Raw genomic sequence first — 19,599 nt, 5'->3', positions numbered from 1 at the left:
GGTTTTTATCTTCCATTCTGCTAATGAAGTGTATTACATTAATTGATTTTTTTTTATGTTGAGTCATCTTTGCATTCTAGGAATAAATCCTACTTAGTCATGGTGTATAATCATTTTAATGTGATGTTGGATTCCATTTGCTGAGGATTTTTGCATCAATACTATTAGAGATACTGGTCTGTAGTTTTATATTCCTGTGGTATCTTTGCCTGGTTTTGTTATCAGGGTAATGTTGGCCTCTTAGAATGAGTTTGAAAGTATTCCCTCCTCTTCTGTTATTTTGAAGACTTTGAGAAGGATTGGTGTCAATTCCTTTTTAAAGATTTTTTGACGGGGGAGAGAGAGGGAGCATGAATGAGCATGGGGAAGGGAGAGGCAGAGGGAGAGGGAGGAGGAAGAGAGAGAATCCCAAGCAGATTCCCCACTGAATGGGGAGCCTGACACAGGGCTCAATCCCACAACCCTAAGATCATGACCTGAGCTGAAATGAAGAGTCAGACGCCCAACTGACTGAGCCACCCAGGTGCCCTGGTGTCAGTTCTTCTTTAATTGTTTGGTAGAATTCTCCAATAAAGCCATCTGGTCCTGGTGTTGTTGTTGTTGTTGTTGTTGTTGTTGTTGTTGTTGGGAGACTTTTGATTACTGAGTCAATCTTGTTAATTATTATAGGTCTGTTCAGATTTTTTTCTTTCATAATTTGATTTTGGCAGGTTGTGTGTTTCTAGGGATTGATCTGTTTCTTCTAGATTATCCGATTTGTGTATATTGTTCATAATAATCTCTTTTGACTCTTTTTATTTCTGTCATCTCCACTATAATGTCTCTTCTTTCATTTCTGTTTTTTGTTATTTGGGTCTTCCCTCTTTTTCTTAGTCTAGCTAAGAGTTAATCAATTTTGTTGATCTTGAAAAAAAACTCTTAGTTTTGTTGATGGTTTCCTATTATTTTTCTCTTCACTATTTTATTTCTGCTCTGATCTTTTTTTTTTTTTTAAGATTTTATTTATTTATTCATGAGAGACAGAGAGCGGCAGAGACAGAGGCAGAGGGAGAAGCAGGCCTCATGCAGGGAGCCTGAAGTGGGACTCAATCCCGGGACTCCAGGATCATGCCCTGGGCCAAAGGCAGGCGCTAAACTCCTGAGCCACCCAGGGATCCCCATTCTGCTCTGATCTTTATTACTTTCTTCCTTCTGCTAACTTTCGATGTAGTTCTTCTTTTTCTTTTCCCTTGAGGTATAAAATTTGCTTATTTGAGATCTCTCTTCTTTTTTAATTAGGTATTTATTGCTATAAAGTCCCCTCTTTGCTTTTGCCACATCCCGTAAGTCTTAGTATGTTGTTTTTTTCATTTTTATTGGTGTCAAAATATTTTGTAATTTCCCTTGTGATTCCTTCTTTGTCCCATTGTTTGTTCAGGAGTGCATTGTTTAATTTCTAATTTTTGTGAATTTTCCAGTTTTCTTTCTGCCGTTGATTTTTTGCTTCATTCCATTATGGCCAGAAAAGATACTTGGTGATTTTAGTCTTCATAAATTTAGGATTCTTTTGTGGCCTAACATGTAATCTGTCTTGGAGAATACTCCATATGCACTTGAGAAGAATGTATACTCTGCTGTTCTGAGGTATAGTGTTCTATATGTCCGTTAGATCCAATTGATCTGCAGTGTGGTTCAATACCTGTGTTTCCTTATTGATCTTCTGTCTAGCTGTTCTATCCCCATTTGTCTTTATTCCACGGTATGGATGTACCACAGTTTGTTTAACCATTCACCCACTGAAAGACATCTGGATTGTGTCTTGTTTTCAGCTTTTATAAATAAAGCTGCTATAAACATTTATGAATAGGTTTTTGTGCAACCATAAATTTTTATCTCTTTGGGATAAGTGCCCAGGAGTGCAATTGCTGGGTCATAAGATAGTTACATGTTCAATTTTGTAAAACTGCTAAACTGTTTTGCAGAGTGTACCATTTTACATTCCTACCACAGTGTCTGCATAATCAAGTTTTTCCATATCCTCTCTAACATTTGGTGTTGTCACTATTTTTTATTTTAACCATTCTTGAATAGGAGTATAGTAATTATCTTATTTTGGTTTTCTTTTTCTTTTTTTTTTTTAATTTTTATTTATTTATGATAGTCACACAGAGAGAGAGAGAGGCAGAGACATAGGCAGAGGGAGAAGCAGGCTCCATGCACCGGGAGCCCGACGTGGGATTCGATCCCGGGTCTCCAGGATCGCGCCCTGGGCCAAAGGCAGGCGCCAAACCACTGCGCCACCCAGGGATCCCTTATTGTGGTTTTCATTTGCACTTCCCTAGTAGGTAAAGATGTCAAACATCTTCATGTGTTTATTTGTCATCGGCATATCTTCTAGTCCTTTTTTGAATATCTTGTTTCAGTTGTAGCTTCTCAGCCTCAGCTGCTTTTTCAGAAGCTGCCACTCTCTAGGGAAGAGAAACAGTAGGCCTGATGGGGCCAAAGAGCAAACGTCAGGGGGCGATGCAGTGTACCGATGCAGATGCAGATGGTAGGTTTGTGCCCAAGCACATGGTAATCTGTGGGCAACAGAGCTCTGTGCTGCCCAGCCCGCCAGGCCACCTCCCAGGTTTAAGGAGCAGGAGGCAGCGGCCACAGCAGTCTTCCTCAGCAAGCCTAACTACTCTGTCTTTGGAGCTGAAGCCACTTTTACAAGTGCAAGTGAATTACGCCACTGACATTTACTCACTCGCTGCCCACCCACCCGCCCATTGTGTCATTTGTTCACGTTCCCTTTTAAAAAGAAAACAGGTATATGGATAATTATAGAGATAATTCTCCTCAGGTTACTTCTCCTTCTCTCTCTCTCTCTCTCTCTCTCTGTCTCTCTCTCTGTCTCTTTCCCGGTCAGCCTCCCTGGGACACTTGGGGTACTCAGGTCCCAGCTGGAAGCAGAGTCAGCTGCATCAGTGAAAGCTCAAAGAGTGAAAATGCTATGCTGCTGCCAGGGAAGGTCAAATGGAAGTAGGGAGACTCATCAGCGGGTCACTCATGCTGGCTGCGGTGGGGGGAAGGGAAGCCAGCCACCAGCCCCATCCACTGCTGCTGGTTGGTCCCTGCCTTTGTCTCTCTCCCTCCTACCCACAGGGGCCTGTGGGAGCCCCCCCTCCCCCAGGCAGGTGATGGGCCACCTGGACGAGCGGTCTCCACCAAGGGCCATGGTCTTCCTCTTGGACCACCTGTTCAGCCCTGTTATTTGATTTGTATGTCTCTCTCTGTGGGTCCTGAGTTCTGAGCTTGCCCTATGTAAACATATTACATTCTTTTTGATAAATCATTTTTCCTATTACACTTAGAACTATTTTAAAATCAAGATCAGACCCTGGAATGTTCTTGGGAGAATTCTTCCCCTTCTTTGGTGTATGTTGTTATGTCTGGAAGCCACCAGGGGAACACTAAAAATGACAAAACTCAAACCACAAGGTCATCATGTACTCTTCCAACAAATAATCCTATAATATGTTTCTGTGATTAAAAAAAAAAAGGAAAACAATTTACTATTTATTTTGAAGTACTGATTATATTACTCTACCATTTGACAATTTATAAAGCACATTCAATATCCATTCCTTGGGCAACCTGGGTGGCTCAGTGGTGTGGCGCCACCTTCAGCCCAGGACCTGATCCTGGAGACCCAGGATCAAGTCCCACGTCAGGCTCCCTGCATGGAGCCTGCTTCTCCCTCTGCCTGTGTCTCTGCCTCCCTCTCTCTCTCTTTCTCTCTCTCTCGTGAATAAATAAAAAAAAATCTTTTAAAAAAATAGTATCATTAACAAAACAAAGAATAAAAAGGACAAACCAAAAAACTCATAACTTAGAAGGAACTGATGGTTACCAGAGGGGAGGAGGTGGGGGAGTGAGAGGATGGGGGAAACAAGTGATGGGGATTAAGGGGACACTTAAATATACTGGGATTAAAAAAAATCAATATCTTCTTTAAAAACAAAACAAAAATAAAAATAATATCCTGAATATGTTAAAAAGTAATTCCAGAACAAAACATGCCTAAGAAATGGAGGAAAAAGAAAATCATTCTCATTTTTCACATATGGTGAGAACAATGGAAGAAAGGATTCTAGTGATAAGGGTTCAAAAATATAATGGATGTGATTGAGTCACCAGGAAAAAAGGAGAGGGGGTCGCTGAAAGTTACCACATTCTTCTGAACTCAGTCTTCACCATTTTTTAAAAAGATTTTATTTATTCATGAGAGACACAAAGAGAGAGGCAGAGGGGGAAGCAGGCTCCTCAAGGGATGCCTGACATGAGACTTGATCCCGGGACCTCAGGGATCACAACCGGAGCTAAAGGCAGATGCTCAACCACTGAGCCACCCAGGCATCCCCAGTCTTCACCATTTAATAAGATACAAGCTTTTAATCAAACAAAACTCCTTCAAAAGACAGACAGCTCCAGGATGCCTGGGTGACTCAGACTCCTGGCTCTGGGACAGGATCCACACAACAACCCTGGGATGAAAATCCATTCCGTCGAAACAATGAGGTGGCCAGAATGGAGATGGGAGGGGCTCTTTAATTTTTCTAAAACTTGAGCCAGCACCTGTGCAGCAACTCGATGATGTGTCTATAAATCCCAACTAAGACAAGCAGGCCGTCCAGACTTCCACCCTCACCAGGCTGTGACCAGGATCATGAGGACCTGCCAGGGTGGCATCGGAAAAGGCCCAAGTTTCAGCCCTATGCAGCCGAGACGGAAAAATCCTGGTGGCCTGGGCAGCCCTGGTGGCTCAGCGGTTTAGCGTTGCCTTTAGCCCTGGATCTGATCCTGGGGACCTGAGATCGAGCCCCATGTTGGGCTCCCTGCATGGAGCCTGCATTTTTTTTTTTTTTAAAGCTTTTTAAAAAGATTTTATTTATTTATTCATGAGAGACACAGAGAGAGAGAGAGAGGCAGAGACACAAGCAGAGGGAGAAGCAGGCTCCATGCAGGGACCCCGACGCGGGACTCGATCCCGGGTCTCCAGGATCACAACCTGGGCTGAAGGCGGCGCTAAACTGCTGAGCCACCCGGGCTGCCCATGGAGCCTGCTCCTCCCTCTGCCTGTGTCTCTGCCTCTCCCTCTCTCTTTGTGTCTCTCATGAATAAATAAATAAAATCTTGAAAAAGAAAAAGCCTGGTAGGAAGAGAGGACCCGGCCCACCACTGAGCAGTAACAAGGCTACCACTCAGCCCCAGCGGCGGCGGTGGGGGCCACGTGGGCAGCCAGACCTCTCCCCCGTCCAGCGCTGAGGAGTAGCCTCGAGTAACCTCATGTGTCTCAGAGGCAGAGTGGGGACACTGGACTCTACTCGAGTCCACCTCAGACCGCTCGTCTGGGTGGCCCATCACCTGCCTGGGGGAGGGGGGGCTCCCACAGGCCCCTGTGGGTAGGAGGGAGAGAGACAAAGGCAGGGACCAACCAGCAGCAGTGGACGGGGCTGGTGGCTGGCTTCCCTTCCCCCCACCGCAGCCAGCATGAGTGACCCGCTGATGAGTCTCCCTACTTCCATCTGACCTTCCCTGGCAGCAGCATAGCATTTTCACTCTTTGAGCTTTCACTGATGCAGCTGACTCTGCTTCCAGCTGGGACCTGAGTACCCCAAGTGTCCCAGGGAGGCTGACCGGGAAAGAGACAGAGAGAGAGACAGAGAGAGAGAGAGAGAGAGAGAGAGAGAAGGAGAAGTAACCTGAGGAGAATTATCTCTATAATTATCCATATACCTGTTTTCTTTTTAAAAGGGAACGTGAACAAATGACACAATGGGCGGGTGGGTGGGCAGCGAGTGAGTAAATGTCAGTGGCGTAATTCACTTGCACTTGTAAAAGTGGCTTCAGCTCCAAAGACAGAGTAGTTAGGCTTGCTGAGGAAGACTGCTGTGGCCGCTGCCTCCTGCTCCTTAAACCTGGGAGGTGGCCTGGCGGGCTGGGCAGCACAGAGCTCTGTTGCCCACAGATTACCATGTGCTTGGGCACAAACCTACCATCTGCATCTGCATCGGTACACTGCATCGCCCCCTGACGTTTGCTCTTTGGCCCCATCAGGCCTACTGTTTCTCTTCCCTAGAGAGTGGCAGCTTCTGAAAAAGCAGCTGAGGCTGAGAAGCAGGAGGGATCTGGGCCCAGGAGGCCGGGCTGCCAATCCCCACCACCCTACCCTCCAGCCCCGGCATACCCCTAGGAGGTCCTGCTGCCCTATAGGCTCCCCTGTGATGCCATAGGAGTAGGGATAGGGTGGAGCAAATTGATATATTTGGCCTTTTCCCTTCACTCCCCTCGTACCTGCTAAGCCCTGGTCCTGTGCCAGGCACTGATCCAGGAATGGGACTGTGCTGGTGAACAAGACAGACCAAGACCTGTCCTCATGGGGCTCACTGTCTGAAGGGAGAAAGGCAGTGAAGAAACCGTCAGATGCATGTAGAGTCAGTGGGACAGGGGTGAGAGACAACAGGGGAAGGTGCCATAGAGTGAGGGCAGGGGTGGGATGGGAAGGGGGGGCCTCTCTGAGGAGGGACATCTGAACAGAGATGGGGAGGGGAATGCGGCTGCCCTGGGGCAATCTGGAGAGAGAGCCCTCCAAGCACAAGGAGCAGTAAGTGCAGAGGCTCTGAGGCTGCCTGTGTTCTGGAAACAGCACAGAGGTTGATGTGACTAGAGCCAAGCAAGCAAGGGCTGGCAGGCCATGTGTTTGGAGAGGGAAGCAGAGCCACATTCTTCAGGGCCTTTCTACATTCTGTAATGAGTATTTACTCCAAAGGAGATGAAATTGATTAAACTTGCATTTTGTTATTAAAACTGTAAGTATTTGATTCTAAGTCAGATGAGAACCCTTGGAAGCCCATCACGACACTGTGCAATTCTTGTGTTTAATAGATCACTGTTTGGAAATAAGACTGTCTCGGCGCTAAGAATGGCAGCTCAGGGACAGGTGACAAAGGTGGTCCGTTGTGCTGGTCAGCAGTAGCAGCTTGGCCACGTGGTGGAGGTGGTGGTGCTGAGCGCCGGGGGGTTCAGGACACACTGTGCAAGTAGTTGACTGGAGTCTCCTTCCCTTTTACCCCTTCTGAGAGCACGCAGCAGAGGCCCGTGGCCTGGAAAATGGGCTCTGGGGGCAAGTGGCCCTCGCTCGGCCTGCCTTGTCCTGGCCTGGGGTCTTGAGCTCAGGCCTCGGCCCCTCCCTTCCATCGGACAGCACTTACTGCTTCCGGGCACTTGTGTTTTTCATCCTTGCCGCCACCCTGGGAGCTGCTCTCTGAGTTGTCGGTGAGGTGCCCAGAGAGTTTCTGTGAGAGTTTGTGGAGATAGAAACCCACTGGTATCACGTCGAAACACGTTGATATCATCAGGAAGAAAGAACACTGATTTCTGCTCCGTGAGAAGAATGCGTGCGGCCCATACCGAGGGGACCCAGCCGAACTTTTAGTGGTCAGGTTGTGGCTAACATTTTTCCTCTTCTAAATCTTCTTTTGACGTAATGTTGTTTATGTAATTAAGAAAGAAGCACAGCATTCCCATTCCATGGGATTAGGCCAAAAAGTAATCAAATTACTGAAACTATTTGGGGAAAATGGCCTCTTACTACATTGAAGCAACAGCCAGCCCAGACTACGGACACCTCATAATAGTGGCAGGCGGTCTGTGGCTACGTTCAGAGAGGGCTTTGTCCAATGGGATCATTTCTAGCCCCCCCTTTGATTCAGGGGTGTCTTCATGGAAGGGGGTGAAATTTTTCTAACTTCTGACATGTCCTAATGAATTTCCAAACATTCTTTACAGCTTAGACCATTCTCAGCCTCCAAGTGGACTTGTCATCGACAAAGAATCTGAAGTTTACAAGATGCTTCAAGAGAAACAGGAGTTAAATGAGCCCCCCAAGCAATCCACTTCATTCCTGGTATTGCAGGAAATCTTAGAGTCTGAGGAGAAAGGTAATCAGCCCTGCATGCATGCATGAGGTCAGAGACTTGGGCAAGACCCAGGTCAGGGTCATTCGTAGCTGAAACAAAGGTGAATACAGTCCTGAGTGGGTGGAAGAAGCATGTTGGAAAGCATGGCTTTTAAAATGCTAAAGGCTCTGAGAGAGAGAGAGAGAGAGAGAGAGCATGAGCTTCCAAATACACCTGGCCAGCTGTTTCCTATTACATGAGTTTAGGAGGCTGACATCAGGGTGAGCTTGCCTATGGTGGGATTCTGTTTGTCTGTCTGTTGTCCATTGGTTTGATTTGAGCCCATACCCCATGATTCTGTGGTGGCTGATGTGTGTGACTGGGCGAAGGCCGTGGCCGTGGCAAGCAGAACGAAAAGGAATCAGCAACACAGTGAAGCTGCTGGGTGGTGCATTTGTTCTTGCTCTTGGGTAGATGGACTGATGAGAGCCAGAGAACCCCCATTTTGGCCACATCCTCCTTGTGTGACCTTTCTGGGCCTGTTTTCTCTTTGGTCAGTCAGGGGCAGAAGTACTGTCCTCTAAAGTTGGCATGAGGATCCAGGTCCTGCACAGCACCAACACCTGCCAGCGTGACCAGCACGCAGGAGGTGCTTCATGCCTCTGATTTTGTTTTCAGACCTTGTCAAGAGGCACTAGGCCAGCCTCAGCTTGTCCCAAGTGTGCACTCTGATGTACGGCTCTGCATGGCCCACAGCACCACCCTCCCCCCCGTGTCTCTGGCCTTCCCTGAGGCTCAGGTGCTTCCCCAGAGGCCTCCCTTCCCTGTTCTCTCCCCCTTTCCCAAGGCGTGCAGTGAAACCTGCTTCACCCCGCCCCAAGGAAAGGAGCAACTTGCTTGCTCTGAGCCGCCAGTGGGAGCCACAGCCCAGCACCCCCTGCCAGAGGAACCTCCTTCTCCCTGACCCCCAGCTCCAGGTTTGGCTTCCTGGGAGTTCTTCATGAGCTGAGAGTTCCCTACTGAACAAACCCAGACCCAGGCTTCCTCCCCACTTGGGTGGGTGTACCTTAGAAAAATTGGCAATTTATAAGCACAGGAAGTTACAGGAAAAGTTCTCTTTTTATGCTGAACGGATATTGTTTTACCAGCAATTTCCCCCCTTTGCTTGTTGTACCTGTGCATTTTGGAAGGAATGAGTCATAGTCTGTATTAAGTTCCAGTATTAGGGCTGTCAAGTGATTTCGGGACCAACCCTGGAGGATGACAGTTTTATCAAACATGAGAAACCACAACTTATTCTACTCTGATTCAGTGGGTGCAAAACCCTTCAATTAAGGGAGGAAAAGTCAGTCCATTCTAGCCCAAACTCAGACATAGACAGTGCAGAACACATCTAGTCAAATGCCCTCATATCGTAGAGAAGGACCTAAAGCCCAGACTCACCAAGCTGCCCTGATATGGCAGTTCCATGCTCATCAAGATCTGAACTCATTCCATCTTGTTCTCCATCTACCAAACCCATGGCTTCCATTCTCAAAATTATCTCACGGCCCTGGTTGGCAGCTGGTGCTCCAGCCATCATGACCACATCCAGGCACTGGGAAGGAAGAAGCTAAGCAGGGATTCCTCCTTTCAGACACGCCAGCTGCTTCTTTCCCAGAAGTCCCACACTAGCATTCCATTTCACATGACCAGAATTTGGTCACATGGCCACATCTAGTTGCAGGAGAGTCTGGGAATTATAGTTCTTTCCTCCTTGGGATGGATATCTTCTTGTTCCAAAGAAAATAAAAATTTTGCTAAAAAGAAAGGAGATAATGGATTTTATAGTCTCTTCCATATCTCTTAATATGTAGTTGCAGTAAAGTTTTACTGAATAGAACAGTATAAGTTCCAGTCCATACATCCATCACATACATGCAGAAGGCTCTCGGGGGAAGGAGCGCAAATGCCTATTTTTATTTGAGATGAAATGGTCGAAGTTCAGAGCAGTGTCTGGTCCGTAACAAAGCACTCAGTGAGGGCTACCGTATTTCAGGAAGGCCTCAGGTTCATGAAGCAGCAGTGCTCCAGCAGCACCGGCATCTGGTCTCTGCCTGTGACGTAGAGACCCCAAGCAGGCTGCCCATCTCTCTTAGCCCTAATTTCTGCACATGTCCCAGGAGGGAGGTTAATAAATGGCTACTTTACAGACAGTTTAGAGTGTTAAGGGAAATGGTGCATGGAAAGCGCCAGGCCCACTGTCAGTGAGGCCCACATGGGAGGCTTGGCTGCAGCAGGGTTTGCCAACAAACCTCCGAAAACGTGGGTCTTCTTATTTTGGGTGAAATTCAGCCTCTGGACTAGGTGAAAGGGCCCAAGGTTTCTCAAACTTTATCTTGCTCTGGATGAAATGCCAAATTTGCAGGGAACAAGGATACTTTTTTTTTCTTTAAATTGTGGTGACCTATAGCTAACATAAGATTGACTGTCTTGAACATATTTAAGTGTAAGTTTGGTGGCAGTAGTTACATCCATACCATTGTGCAGTCATGAGCACTGCCCACCCACAGAACTCTGTCTTGCAGAACTGAAGTTCTGTACCCATTGAACACTAGCTCCTCAGAGCCCCTACCCCCAGCCTGTGGAAACAACTATTCTACTTTGTTTCCATGAATTTGACTACTTCAGGCACTTCCTGGGAGTAGAATCTTATGGCATTTGCCTTTGATGACTGGCTTGTTTCACTAAGCATCATGTCCTGGAGGCTCATCCATGTGGTAACAGGTGTCAGCATTTCCTTCCTTTTGAAGGCTGAATATTCTACAATGTGCCTATAGCACATCTTGTTTATCATCCGTTCGTCCATTTAAGGGGACTTTTAACAAGAGGAAACTTAGAAGGAGGCATCAAGGACTGAGAAAACACAGTGGGCACCAGGGGCTCTGAGATGACATGCTCAGGAAGTATCAAGGTATCCAGGGCTGCAGGAGAATCCTCACATCCTGGAGTCCCATCCTGGAAGACCACCAGCTGCTTAAGGACCATGAATTGGGTTCTTTGATAATGTGGACCAACGGAAGGTGGTTGAGCAGTGAAGTGGATAGAGAAAAAGTGGATTAAAAAGGGGCTTTACTGAAGGCATTTTCACTTTTTTTTCCCAGAAAGCTTTGACGTGCAAATTTCCACAGAAAAAAGAGAAATTTGGAAATTTTTGTAGCTTCCCGGAGTCTAAAGGGGGCTAATATTTTTACTGTAAGCTTGTTCAGAAGGACAAAATGAAATTTCTTTGGGTTTGCAGTATTGTCTATAAGTGAGAAAAGAAAATGGAGCCAGCAGGTGGAGCTGCGGGGCTGAACACACTGCTGCTGGTTGGCTATGTCCTGCACACAGCTGCCTCTTCTCAAGCTGTGCCCAGTTTGTTTGTTTTTCTTTCTTTGTTAAAAAAACATATCTACACCTATCCTGGGGCTTAAACTCATGACCTGAGATCAAGAGTCTATGCTCTACTGACTGAGCCAACCAGGTGGCCCCCCACCACCACCACGCTCTGGCTCCGTTTTTTTTTGTGTGTGTGTCATTTTTAATTTTTTTTTCAAATATTTATTTATTTATTCAGAGAGAGAGAGGCAGAGACACAGGCAGAGGGAGAAACAGGCTCCTTGCAGGAAGCCCGACGTGGGACTCGATCCCAGGTCTCCAGGATCACACCCCGGGCTGCAGGTGGCATGGCGCTAAACCGCTGCGCCACCGGGGCTGCCCTCTGGCTCCGGTTTCGTCCAGTTACTTCTCTTTATTTGAAAAAGAGATATGGATTCTCCTACCAAGTTGGGCTCTCATATTCTTCCTTCCTTCTCTCCTGCCCTCTTGCAAATGCAACGCTTTTCTGGTAAATTTTCTGCTGATCAAATGAATTATGTGAAAAACAGCCCCATCATCTGAGACCACAACCTCACTGAGCTGGTTCCCTGGGCAGTCAGTTTCCCTTCCAAGCCATCTGGGTATGCAGAGATGCCACAGAGATGCTGCATTTCCTTCTTTCCCAGGGTAGGCAGCCCGGGTGGCTCCAGCAGCAGGAGCCCGCACATGAGGATGAGACTGTTTGGGATGCCTGAGTCATGATGTTGGCCACCCAGGCCTTTCTGAGATCCCTGTAGGGAGCCAGGATTAGGGTGACAAAGAGGGAGGCATTTGCCTTGGGTATAGAATTTAAGGAGTCACCAAAAACCTCAATAATCAAGACAAAAATGATACTTCAATGCAGTATTTTTTAAAATTACAACACAAAAAAGTCTGTAACAAAGTTGGGACTGTGGCCAAGGAAGGGAGGAAGGTTTGGGAAGGCAAAAACGTACTTGGACTTGGGGATTACCAAAGCACCAAAGGCACCTGACGGGGGGAGGCGGGATGGGGACTGGGCCCCAAGCCTAAGCCTAACTGTAGAGCTTCTGGCTGAAAACAATGGAAACTCTGGAGCCTCCTGACATCTGCCCATTCTCCTGTGTCTCCAGATGGACATCTGTGTCGATCAGTTTCTTGGCGCAGGATGCATCCCTGCATTAATGGGGGAACCCTGAGAGACCATGCCATCAACATCCATGATAGGACATTTAAAATGGGCTGCTTTTAAATATTCCCTCTTACCAGTCTCCATAAGGCATCAAAATATCCCCAGCCAGCTGTCAGCTTGCATTAGCCAGCAGTGGGCTGCAGGATGCATTTCTTGTTCATGTTCTATGGGGGCTGCCAATCGGGCTATGGATCGGCCCAGTTTGGCAAGGCTGGGCGTAGCTCCATGAGTCTTCCCATTCCAGGAGCCCAGCAGAGGGAGGTGTCACTCTTGGGGCCTTGCTGTTTTTAGGCAGAGGTTGGAAGCTACATGGGGACAGGACCAAACAAGGTTTCTCAGCTTGGTGCTATAGGCATTTGGGGCCACATAAGTCCTTGTTGTGGGGCTGTTCTGTGCATTTTAGGACATTGAGCAGCACCCCTGGCCTCCACCCAGTGGCCAGAAGCACTGCTCTCTAGTTGTGACAACCAAAACTTCCCTGAGGGGCAAAATCACCCCCAGTAGAGAATCACCGATCCTACTGGGATGTGTGGCAAGGGTAGGGACGGTATACGTAATTGTGGACAAAATATACAATTTACCATCTTAACTAATTATAAATGCCCCTTATTTGAATTCATATCAATTTTAGGTCAACATATGGGGACTTATTTTCTAAAAGAACAAGAGAACCAGACCCCTCATTTGTCAGCCCCAGGATTGCCCAGCCTGGCTGCAGCTACAGGATGACTTTCTTCACCCCCTCACCTTATACAGAAGACCATTTTCTTGCTCTTGTCCAGTGGTTCTCAATGTGTTTCCTGGGCCAGTAGCATCAGTGGCACCTGAGAACTTGTTAGAAATGCAAATTCATGGACCCTACCTCAGGCCCACTGAATTAGAAACTGGTGGGGAGGCCCAGCAAGCTGCAGGGCCTTGAGTCAGCCTTCCACATCATTCTGATGCACAGAATGAATTTTAGAACTGCTGCTTCAGTTTGAAGAAGTGGGTTTTAACCAGGGACATAGAGCAGGGTCTCCTGAGGCCCTGTACCTGGAGATGTGCCTTCTGCAGCGTTGGGGAAGAGCCTGGTCTCTGAATTTTAGGAAATCTTTCCTGGTGCCTGGCATGCTCACAGATGCCTGTTCAGAACCACTGGTGTAGAGACTTCTCTGGCTTCTGGGGCCACAGTATGTTGGACTAAGGTAGGGACCCTCAAGTATCTGTCACGGCATTTTACTGTTCATTTAGCCTCTATTATTCACTCATCAGTCTCATGCTAGGCTCTGTGCAGTATTATGAAGTATATAAAACAGGGTTCTGGTGTCCCGGGAATTAGCAGTCCAGTCACAGAGACGTGTAAATAGCTGACAACAGTACTGCTAACCAGCTGAATAAATACAATAATTTTAATAGCCTGCTGTTGTTAATAGCTACCATGATATAGGGCTCTGAAGACGTGCTGGACTGGGCTTTGGTTCAGCACCCAGCGACTAGGAGCTTATTTTATGCATACAAGGCTGATGGCAGGAAGGTTGCTTTCTCTACTGTGGAGCAGGGGAGTTTTATCTGGCTGCTTGTAGATGCTCAACTGTAATGATTTTGTACTTCTTGTGATATGGTTTCTTTCAGCATCTAAATACACTGTCATTTTTTTTTAATACATTGTCTTTTGATCATCAGAGAATTTATTTATTTATTCCAACTGTATAAGTCATTTTTAAGCTCCCAAATCTGTATGTGCGTGCATCTAATTAGAATGAAATGTAATTTGTGTTTTGAGGGCTGACTTTTTGCCAGGTACTGTGGGAGGGCTTTCTGTGTATTTTTTAATCTTTTTGTGCCACTGTGAAGGGAAAAATAATCTCCTCTATATAAAAGGAATCTGGGGACCAGAGAGGTTATGTAACTTTTTCAGGATCACGCAGCAGAGTCAGGTCTGTTGGATTCCAGGAACTTGCTGGAATATAGTATAAGTGACTCTGAAAAAGCTAAATGAAATTTGTGCAATCCCACCCTTCCTGGCCAACCCAAGTGTTTTCCTTGTTATAGGGGATCCCAACAAGCCATCAGGTTTCAGAAGTGTTAAGGCTCCGGTCACCAAAGTGGCTGCGTCTATTGGAAACGCCCAGAAGTTGCCCATGTGTGACAAATGTGGCACCGGCATTGTGTGAGTATCAGCCTCGCCCAGGCATTGGAGGCCCTGCAGGCTTGGTAAACCATGCTGATGTGGAAAGTGCCAGATGCTGTACATTTTGGGTGTGATGGGGAAGAGTTCCTGCCTGGAAAATGGAGCAGGGAGGCCACGTAGGCCCTCTGTCCAGAGCCAGGTGTGAAGGTTTTCCTTGGCCCTGGAACCTTAAGGGTTGAATGATGTGACGCCAGAATAAGGGCTGCTCCGTGGAAGCAGGAGGGCTTCGGGAGCAATGTCTGTGGAGCCCAGGAGTGAGCAGCTGCTTTGTGACTGGAGGCCGGGTCTGAGGCCCTGATCCACTTGTGGATGGGCCTCTTGGAAGGACCCCCACCCCGTGCCCCCAAGGCCATGATGCTTCTCGAAGGTGCTTGTCACTAACGGAGCCCTTTCCTGCCTCCCCCCTCCCCCCTACAGCGGCGTGTTCGTGAAGCTCCGGGACCGCCACCGTCACCCTGAGTGTTATGTGTGCACTGACTGTGGCACAAATCTGAAACAGAAGGGCCACTTCTTCGTAGAGGATCAGATCTATTGTGAAAAGCACGCCCGGGAGCGGGTCACACCCCCTGAAGGCTACGACGTGGTCACAGTGTTCCCCAAGTGAACCGGCAGGTCCACACCTGTTGCAACTCGATCTCTAAATGCTCTGGCCCTCTCCTCTCTTGAAAGTTCTTGCTGACTCTGGTTTTATCCCTGCTCATTAAACACCACGTCTCCCTGCCTCTGCTAACTGACTCACTGGCTGTGTGACGCCTGCTTTTACAATTAACAGAGGATTGTTTTGTTCAGTGGCCCCCTTGCCAGCATCCCTGGGTCTTCTCTTTACCTCAGTTCATTTCTGCTGCAGATGGACATCAGCCACATTTGAACCAAACCGAACTGAATATGTTTGACATTGATTCGTTTTTACTCAATAAATTTATAGACTCCAAGGCGGTGTGGTGTCTCTGTCATTTCCCCATGCGTCCTCTTTCCTGTCTCAAGCCAGGTGAGATTCCCGAGGCCTCCCCTCTTGTTTTGGGTTCTGCGCTTCTCTGAGCCTCACAGGCCTTCTCCAGGTGTGAAAAGATTGACATCTGAATGAGCCATATTCTCACCTTTCTTAGAAGCTTGCTCCAGATGATCTTTCTCTGGTGCTAACATAAGATCAACCTCATTATGTTTTAATGAAACAATGTCTTTTCTATCGGGTTGTTCTGGGACGGGAGTTTTACCAGCTGGCCTTAGAATGTTCCCTAATGAGGGGCACCTGGGTGGCTCAGCGGTTGAGCGTCTGCCTTGGGCTCAGGGTGTGATCCCTGGGTTCTGGGATCGAGTCCCACATCGGGCTGTCTGCCAGGAGCCTGCTTCTCCCTCTGCCTATGTCTCTCTCTGTGTTTCTCATGAGTGAATGAATAAAATATGTAAAAAAATATATATTCCCTAATGAGTCCCTCTCCAGGCTGGTTGCTGCCACCGTAGCCCCTCTCCTTTGTGAAGGGAAGCAAACTGAGGATGGATATCACCTACATGATACCAGACACCTCTTGGTAGTCCCTTGTGGCATTTTAATGGCAAATAGACAAGTTCAGCAGTCACAGCTTAAGGAGGACATGGGACCAGTGGTTAGGGACCTGCAAGGATGAGGCTCTGGGTCATACTGTCAAGTAAGCCTCAGACACACAGGCACGGGGTGAGGGTGAAGGGAATTTAGAATGTGTGATGGAAACTGGAGTTAACGAGCCTGAGTTATCAACTGTCTTAAGGGGCAGAGGCTGTATCTCAGTGACCTTCCTTTTCTAAGCTTCCCACAGGAGAAGCTGGCCCACCAGAACGTAGGCGGGGCTGCCTTCAGAAGTTGCATGACACTGAAAGTTGACACCTGCTGCATCACTCAGATACCATCTCAGAACCCAAGGACTCTGTTCTTGAGCTGCCAGGAGAGTTGCTGGCAGAGGGCACGTCCATCAGCCTTCTTCCAGAGTGTCTGAGCTGAAGAGGCTGTGCATATCGCCTTTCTCAGGTGGTCCAGTGCTTGGGGAAGCAGGCATATCTGGGCCTGGCCCCCTGCCCCAGCCCTGGAGAGCTTTGAAAGGGTCAGCTGAGGCCTTCATGCAGGCTGTATTGCTCATAGCCAACTTCTCCCCCTGCCCAATTCTACTTCCCTCCCTCCCCCACCCCCACCACCCCAGGTCGTGGTCCCAAGGGCACCCCTCCTAAACTTTCCTCACACTAACCACCAGGTCACAGTTTGCTTCCTAGGAAAATCAACTTGTGACAACCATGACAGAAACTTTGAATTTTTTTTTTCTTTGATGGGATTTATTTGGAGGTTTTTTTTTTCACAAGGACATACTTTAAACTGACCCATTCAAATGGCTGGTTTTATTCCATGTCAAAAACTAACCATCATGGGCAAGAGGGAAACAAACTAGGCCCAGACTACTGCCTTGGTCCAGGTGGGGAATGGAAAGACTGGCACAGGGTAGTGGAGGCGGGAGTGGGGAGAAATCACTGGATCTGAGGCAGATTTTTAACACAGAGCAGGCTGGCTCGGGCTGCCCTCCTCCTGTCTCCTTCCTCAGCCAGACAACAGAGAGCGTCTCCCTCTGCAGTGGGCCCCTAGAGCAGGAGACCTGTCAACTCTGCTAGCCCCACTCCTCTATGCCAGGAGTGCACAATGGCAGGAGGAAGTGTAGCAGGTGCAGCCTGGTGTCCCCCATCCCTCAGGCATGAGCTGAGTTCGCTCCCTCAGCTGCCCCATCATCCACCTCCGGGAGCGCTGCTCTAGAGGAAAGAGTAGCATCTAGAAATTACATCAGGTATGATGGTCCCTTATACTGATGGTACTTTACAAAATGCACTTATATTTGTTGTGTTGCTGTGAGAACATGATAAACCCTACTAACAGGCGATTTCATGGGTGGGGAACCAGGGACTCTGTGCAAATGAGAATTAGAACGTATTGAGTCATGAATGAGCATGTGCTGGAAGTTACAGCAAACGCTGAGGTTTCTGCTCTGGAAGAATGCCTGTGGCCAAGGACTGGGAGCTTCAGGGGATTTGTTGCGGTGGTTAGGTTGTGGCCCACTACCCTCCTCCCTCTAAATATTCTCTTGGTGCCATGTCATTGAATCAATTGGAAAAGAATTAGAGCTTTTCTAGCCAATGGGATTAAGCCGACAAGGAATTGAATTGCTGAAACAATTTGGCAGAAGACACCGCATTGAAGCAACAGCCAGTTCTGGTGATAAAAATACTTCAAAACCTTGGCAAAAACATCTGTTGAATTAAGAGAAAGTTTATTCCATTGTGGCTACATGTATATATCCTGAGATTTGTGTTTAATGTTTTCTGAAGGGAGATGCATGGTGAATTGTTTCTAACTTCTGACACATCATGAATTTCCATACACTCTTCACAGATGAAAGCATTACACTCTTGGCAACCTTGGTGTAGGCCAAGAATCTGAGGTTTGTGAGATGCTACAAGAGAAACAGGAGCTTAAAAAGTAGTCCACCGGGGGGAGGGGCAAGATGGCGGAAGAGTAGGGTCCCCAAATCACCTGTCTCCACCAAACTACCTAGAAAACCTTCAAATTATCCTGAAAATCTATGAATTCGGCCTGAGAATTAAAGAGAGACCAGCTGGAATGCTATAGTGAGAAGAGTTTGCGCTTCTATCAAGGTAGGAAGACGGGGAAAAAGAAAATAAAGAAACAAAGGCCTCCAAGGGGGAGGGGCCCGCGAGGAGCCGGGCTGAGGCCGGGGCGAGTGTCCCCAGGACAGGAGAGCCCCGTCCCGGAGACGCAGGACCTGCACCGACCTTCCCGGGGGAAAGGGGCTCGCAGGGAGGTGGAGCAGGACCCAGGAGGGCGAGGATGCCCTCGGGCTCCCCGGGACAGTAACAGCAACTGCGCGCCCAGGAGAGTGCGCCGAGCTCCCTAAGGGCTGCAGCGCGCACGGCGGGACCCGGCGGACCCGGAGCAGCTGAAGGGGCTCGGGGGCGGCTCCGCGGAGGGGGCTGCGCGGCCCCGGGAGCAGCTCGGAGGGGCTCGGGCAGAGGAAGAGGCTCCGTGCGGAGGGGGCTGCGCGGTTCCAGGAGCAGCTCGGGGGGCTCGGGCGGTGGCTCCGCGGAGGGGGCTGCGCGGCCCGGGAGCGCGAATCCAACAGCGCAGGCTCCGGAGCACAGGGCGCCGGGACACAGCCCAGGATCTGGCCTCCCCCGGGACAGGCAGAGGCCGGGAGGGCCCAGGACAGCAAGGACGCTCCTGCCCCAGCTGAGCAGATCAGCGGCCCCGCCCCGGGGCCTCCAGGCCCTGCAGACGGAGTTCCTGCCGGAGCTGAATCCAGGTTCCCAGAGCTGCCCCGCCACTGGGGCTGTTCCTCCTGCGGCCTCACGGGGCAAACAACCCCCACTGAGCCCTGCACCAGGCAGGGGCACAGCAGCTCCCCCAACTGCTAACACCTGAAAATCAGCACAACAGGCCCCTCCCCCAGAACACCAGCTAGACTGACTGACAACTTCCAGGAGAAGCCAAGGGACTTAAAGAACACAGAATCAGAAGATACTCCCCGGTGGTTCTTTTTTGTTTGTTTGTTTTTGTTTTTGTTTTTGTTTTGTTTTGCTTTTTGATTTGTTTCCTTCCCCCACCCCCTTTTTTTCTCCTTTCTTTTTCTTTCTCTCTTTTTTTTTTTTTCGTTTTTTTTTTCTTCTTTTTCTTCCCTTTTTTTTTTCTCTTTCTCTTTTCTTTCCTTCTTTCTCTCCTCTCTTTTTCTCTTTTTCCCAATACAACTTGCTTTGGCCACTCTGCACTGAGCAAAATGACTAGAAGGAAAACCTCACCTCAAAAGAAAGAATCAGAAACAGTCCTCTCTCCTACAGAGTTACAAAATCTGGATTACAATTCAATGTCAGAAAGCCAATTCAGAAGCACTATTATACAGCTACTGGTGGCTCTAGAAAAAAGTATAAAGGAC

At 48.2% G+C, this 19,599-nt stretch overlaps 1 protein-coding gene across 2 annotated transcripts in view; it reads left to right on the top strand.

The window, feature by feature from the left end:
• The window catches only part of PDLIM1 (PDZ and LIM domain 1), a 47,203-nt gene extending 31,630 nt beyond the window's left edge, over window positions 1-15,573 (top strand). For both annotated transcript variants that reach the window (XM_025466595.3, XM_025466596.3), the window contains exons 5-7: window positions 7,813-7,964; window positions 14,503-14,620; window positions 15,059-15,573. In XM_025466595.3, coding sequence (XP_025322380.1) covers window positions 7,813-7,964; window positions 14,503-14,620; window positions 15,059-15,245 — 457 coding nt within the window. In that variant the 3' untranslated portion in view covers window positions 15,246-15,573. The remainder of the gene's footprint in view (window positions 1-7,812; window positions 7,965-14,502; window positions 14,621-15,058) is intronic.
• The last annotated feature ends 4,026 nt before the right edge of the window (window positions 15,574-19,599 follow it).

The sequence above is a fragment of the Canis lupus genome, chromosome 28 (genome assembly GCF_003254725.2).
Source record: "Canis lupus dingo isolate Sandy chromosome 28, ASM325472v2, whole genome shotgun sequence".
Classification (NCBI taxonomy): Eukaryota; Metazoa; Chordata; class Mammalia; order Carnivora; family Canidae; genus Canis; species Canis lupus.
The sequence above is the reverse complement of the archived record's forward strand: the minus strand, read 5'-3'. Positions and strand labels throughout refer to the sequence as shown.